Source organism: Magallana gigas, chromosome 8, assembly GCF_963853765.1.
Source record: "Magallana gigas chromosome 8, xbMagGiga1.1, whole genome shotgun sequence".
Taxonomy (NCBI): domain Eukaryota; kingdom Metazoa; phylum Mollusca; class Bivalvia; order Ostreida; family Ostreidae; genus Magallana; species Magallana gigas.
Window position 1 is genome coordinate 18,399,994 of NC_088860.1, and position 6,000 is coordinate 18,405,993.

General features: G+C 30.5%; 1 protein-coding gene across 2 annotated transcripts in view; it reads right to left on the reverse strand.

The window, feature by feature from the left end:
* Positions 1-4,022: 4,022 nt before the first annotated feature.
* LOC105332093 (scavenger receptor class F member 2-like) overlaps positions 4,023-6,000 on the reverse strand; it is a 7,710-nt gene continuing 5,732 nt past the window's right edge. Inside the window, exons 4-5 of one of the 2 annotated variants that reach the window (XM_066069073.1) lie at positions 4,738-4,807; positions 4,023-4,508 (exon numbers count right to left, since the gene is read on the reverse strand). In XM_066069073.1, coding sequence (XP_065925145.1) covers positions 4,376-4,508; positions 4,738-4,807 — 203 coding nt within the window. In that variant the 3' untranslated portion in view covers positions 4,023-4,375. Of the gene's footprint in view, positions 4,509-4,737; positions 4,850-6,000 lie in introns of both variants that reach the window. The other variant, XM_066069072.1, reaches the window with a different exon arrangement.

Consider the following 6,000-nt stretch of genomic DNA (forward strand, 5'->3'; position numbering starts at 1 on the left):
GTGACGGAGTTTGGGTACTCGGGGATACAGTTGGGACTAGATTTTATGTAAGTTACCAATGGATGAACACTGTACAATAGGAAATAAAATTTTCAACGCACCCTTACACTGTCAATCAGATCTTATCGTTTATATATATATATATATATATATATATATATATATATATATATATATATATATATATATATATATATATATATATATATATATATATATCGTCAAAAAACTTGAACGTTGAACGGCAATGTCTATAATGACGTCATAGCTAGATTTAGCGGAAAAAAAAATTAATTTGCAACATAGTAGATAACATACAATTCAATACATTATTATTACAGACAGTTCAATTTGGGTTTAAAAATACGGATGAAATGTTTTTTTCTTTTTCTCTTCTTTGCATATTACTGTCACTCAACAGTTTGTAAAATGGAAATATTTTAAACTGTTTATTGCCGCAAGTGTCCATATGCTCACTCAACGGTATCTGTCGATTATATAGCTTCTGAAGATTTTAAAATGAAAGCGCTTAAGCTATATTGAACGTTTTTCGTGTTTTCTTATTTAATTTTTATCTATAACTCGCCGACCACTGTGGATTTTATTGTGTTTCAATATATATATATATATATATATATATATATATATATATATATATATATATATATATATATATATATATATATATATATATATATATACCATTTAATGACAATGACAAATGTATTTTTTGTTGGTGTCACTTTATATAAATGTGAATAGTAATTTTGATTATTTTTCATTTCTTTGCATTTGTATCCTAATGATTGCACCATGAGTAAGCAAAATACTATAACTGGACACGTTTCGTTTAATCAATATATCTCACAATTACTAATTTCGAATTGAGCAATTTTCATGCATCTGCTAATTTATTTTTGTTTATTTTTTGTCGTACCGCGTGAACTTTGTCTTCAATTTTTTTAACCTCGACCAAAAATGTAAGGAGAAAACAAGTATTCCTTTTAAAGAAATGATCGGCAATTATGATATATTGATAGCTAGAAGCAATCAACATGATCAGTTTGATGTAGAAAAAAAATTTAAAAGTACTGTATTTTTACAAAATATAGAATATTTTGATTCTGTACATCATAATTTCATCATATAAACCGTCAACAAATTTAATTTTAAAATAGACAAGGGGAAAGCCGTTCGTAAACTCCTTGTCTAGTTTTATATTTTAACGTAATTATTAAATGTTAATTTAATGTTTCTTCTTCTTCTTCTTCTTCAGAATACTTAAAAGAGCATTAACACGTATACAAAGAAAAAGTTGTATTAAAATAATTGAATGCGACTGAAAAACATTGAATGCCATCAAAACTTGCTATTGAGGTTGCATTATAACGTAACCTTGTTTATAAACCAAGCCGTCTTCCTAGCTACTATTATGCAAAATCAGTAGATCGAGGTCAGTTCATGGAGCATCTTCCTTTGATTGAGGTCAGTTCATCGAGGTCAACTGCATTACCGAATGAATCTTTCGATCGAAATTCTTATGCGTGAGACAAAATGTGTATTCTTGAATTAACAGGTCGAACTGTATTTTATGTATATTTGCATCTCTTTATAACTGAGTAAAATGTATTTTAAATACTAAACCAAAATTCAAGTTTTTATAAGAACTACAACACAACAGTGATCGGCCGAGACCGATCACAAAAAGACTTATTAAAGATAGTTGCATTTTGTAAAGGTTCTTTAATTAAGAAATGAATTTTATTTCTACCTATTATGCGATATAACATAACCTTGGACAGTTTACGCTTTATAAACCGCGAAGCGGTTTACAAAAAAGCGTTAACTGCTCAAAGTTATGTTATACTCGTATAACATAGGTAGAAATTAAATTTATTCCTTATAATTTAGTTTTATAGTATTTAAATTACATAATAAGGCCCATTACTTAGTTAAAACATGTTAATTTGTACACAATTTCAACGTAACGTCAGGCGGATTAATACGTTTCGCACGCGCGTCTTATTGTGACGTAGGCAAGTTATGTTATACGATATACATGTATATGCATTTGTTGAGCCAATCAAATGAGGCGTTACAATAAGAATTAAATTATTTTAAATTGTTTCTGACGATAGTCGACTTTAAAGAAATATTTTGAAACATAATTTCACACTACCGTTTATATATTGTCCGTCTGTTGATTCGCGATTTAATACGAGTGTATGTACGTTATGTGACTTTGACACTTTTGCACCTGGTTACAGTTTGTGATAAATCACAAGCTTGGCGAACCTTTATATTTTAGTTAACATTAATTGGCAAATTCTTATCCTGTAACCTTTTGTTTGTAATATAGGTCTAACCTCTCTAACACCAAGGAGGAAGAGTATTGTCTATTTTAGAGGAGAAACCATGTTTTTCCTCAAATAATTCAAACCTTTGTAGATTGTCCTGAATGTTACATTTTCAAGTTTTGTTGCAGATTTTATTATATATGGATACATGTATATGGTACGAGGGGAAAACCCTTACACTGCGGAAAAGGCAAAGCTTTGATAAGGAAAACATGCCTTTTTAAACCGTTGCAAAAGCCATATTACGTATCGCTGTGAAGATAGGAAATAAATATATGTACAAATCAGTAGAATATTAAATTTTCCGTGAATCTAAACAATTCAAAAAGAATCCAAATAAACTACCATTTTATATCAGGAACACAAATAGTATTAACACAACTAGTATTGAAAAGAATACATTTGATGAAACTACGATTGTTATCAGTAACATTTTTCTTTCTTTTTTTTAAATCATTATTTTATAATTTTTTCTATAAATTAATATTATAAAGATATAGTTTTACGTTTTTTTCTTACTTTTGTTTAATAGAAATTCATCAATATTAAGTAAACTAGTAGTTTTTTTGTAATTTTAGCTCTTCTGAGCAGAAGGCTTGGGTGAGCTTTTCTGATCAAAATGTGTCGGTTTTTTGTCGTTGTTATTTTATTGTCGTTGTCGTAAACTTTTCCCGTTTTTATCTTTCTCTCCAGAACCACATTGCATATTTCACCCAAACTCAGCACATAACATTTCTCAGAAAAAGGATTTAAGTTTGTTCAAATAAAGAGCTTCGCCAAACTTAAAGGAGGAAGGGATAATTTAAAACATAATGAAACTTTATTGACATTTTTTTGTTTTTGTTTTTTTTTTTAATCTTAATTACTATTTGACCGATGAAATTGAAAGATATGTGGAATACACATCAAGTTGTCGTGTAAATTCAAGTTTTTTTTCAATTCATGATCGCCAGGGTTGGAGAAGGGGGAGCAACTTTTTACATAAGAGTAAATATTACATTAGATTATATTACGAAAACTATTAAAACAAATCTTCAGAGTGTGTAGATTCATGATTTTTAAGATCTAATTCCCGAGGGTTGGCACGAAGGGGAGTGGGTCAATTTTTTATGTATGAATTTTATAGAGAAAAATATCTTCTTCTGTAATAGCATTTGGTCATCAAAGCTGAAACTTAAGTAAAACCTTCCGTATGATGGGTAGGTTCATGTTTGTTTAAATCATGATCCCAAGTAGTAGGATGGGACCACTTTCGGGGGTCGTCTTTTCACAAAGGAATTAATAGAGAAAATCTTTTTAAAAAAAATTTCTAAAAAAACATTTCGCCTGAAATGTGTATATCAATGTGTAAACATTATCGGGTGAAGTAGATTCGGGTTCGTTTAAATCATAATCCCTGAGGGTAGAAGTGTGTGTCTTTTAAAAATGTTGTATGAAAATTTCTTTAGAGTTTTCTTCTCAAAAACCCTTTTAGTCATAAAAGTTAAAACTTATGTGAAAGCTTACTCAAAAGGAAAAGGTTCATGTTTGTTCTAACTATGATCCCTGAAAATAAGGTTGGAGGTTGGTCAAAATAGGGTCATTAACATAAACATTAAAATGAACAATTCTTAAAGGTCTTTTCTTAAAAGCTAGTTGGCCAGAAAAGTTAAAACAGAAGAGTCATCCTCATGTTGTCTCAATTCAGAAAAAGTATGAATTAATGATAGCAAAATGGAGAATCAAATTAAAATTAATGTTCTAAAAAAGTTCTAAAAGAGTTTTATCAGGGCGATCAACAAGGCCATCAGTTTTGTTAACATTGTCATGATATAATAAATGAACAGATTTATTACGCAATTGTACATAATACCGTAATGCAGTAATTCATTTCTCTACTTTCGTACATCTATGATAAATGTACCATTACATGATGATTGAACAGATATCGGCAGCGTAGCATTCACTTTACTTACAATATGAATATTCCTTTATCGGCATATCTTTTTAAACCTTCATGAAGCAAAATGAAATGTCTACTATAAAGTAAATGTTTCTTTTTTTAGTTGTGTGTAGTTGTCTTGTATTGTTTCTGAAAATCCAGTTGTTTTCTTGCCCAAAGAATGTGAAGGATAAACATGTAGATATTCGTTAAGATTTCTTGCTTTGTGTCTGAAATATATAAGAACATTTGCATTTTGAGTAATAAGATTTTTTTTCTTCTGACAATTTGGAAAATACCGACACCTATCAAATACATACAAATCCCTCTCATTTAATTGTATTCAAAAATTTAAATAAAATACTTGTAATTATTAGTTCGCGAAAGAGTTAATGTTGATATTTTAAAGTATTTTTACTATGGATGTACAATTTATATAGAAATAATTTGTATGTGTACCTTTTGATACAACGAGCTGGCACACATATCACAAAACAGACGATGATCAACAAGGCAGCTAATACAAGGACTGTGTGATAAGTCGAGAGTGCAAATGATGAATCAAACGGTTCTATTTCATATTTAAGAAAAACAAGAGGCCCATGGGCCACATCGCTCACCTGAACAGCAGTTCCTTGGAACATTACATTTCGTAGCATATGCTTTTTCTATTTTAAACATTGAACCCCTTTCTGGGGACCCAGTTATGGTCCGAGGTTTATGGTTGGCTTGAACAACATAAATAGTAACATAGAAATGAAAATGTGTAGCACTGCGGTGGGACCGCACGTACACAACCTGAAAAACTGAACGTAGAAGAGTTCCACTTCAAGAGGAATAACTCTCAGACTGTACAGAACATCAAGAAAGATAACTCTTGGTTCCACTACATGAGAGTTTACACAATTTGAGGATCCTTGCATAGTAATCTCACAAACTGTAGCATTATAGTTCTCGAGAAAAACTTTTTAAAAACATTTTCAATATATCTTTCTATGTTAAACTTTGAACCCCTCTTGGGGCCACAGTATTAGTCCAGTGCTAAAGTTTTAATTATTTGGAATCTACATTATTTAAGGATGCTTGCATAGTTATCTCACAAGCTGAAGCATTATAGTTCCCTAGAAAAAGATTTTTCAACATTTTCCCTCTATATTTCTATGCTAAACTTTGAACACCTCTTGGGGCCCCAGTATTAGATTGAGGTCACGGCTTTTATAATTTCGAATCTACACTATTTGAGGGTGCTTACGTAGTTATCTGACAAATTGATGCATTGTAGTTCTCGAAAAGAAGATTTTTAAATATTTTCCATATATACCGGTACTTCTACATTTAACTTTAAACCCATCTTGGGTCCCTAGTAATAGTCCAGGGGTCACTATTTTAAAACTGTCGAACCTTCATTATCCAAGGTTGTATGCATGATAGTAATCTCACAAATTGAAGCATTGTAGTTCTCGAGAAGAAGATTTTTTAACATGTTACTTTATATTTCTATGATAAACTTTGACCCCATCTTGGGGCCCCAGTATTGGTCCGGGGGTCACGATTTTACCAATTAGGAATCTACATAAGCGAAGGATGCATGCATAGAAATTCCACAAACTAAAACATTGTAGTTCTTGAGAAGAAAATTTTTAAACTTTTCCTTTATGTTTTTTAAAATGTTTAAATTTTGAACCCCTCTTGGTGCCCATCAAATTGTCCGGGAGTTACAAT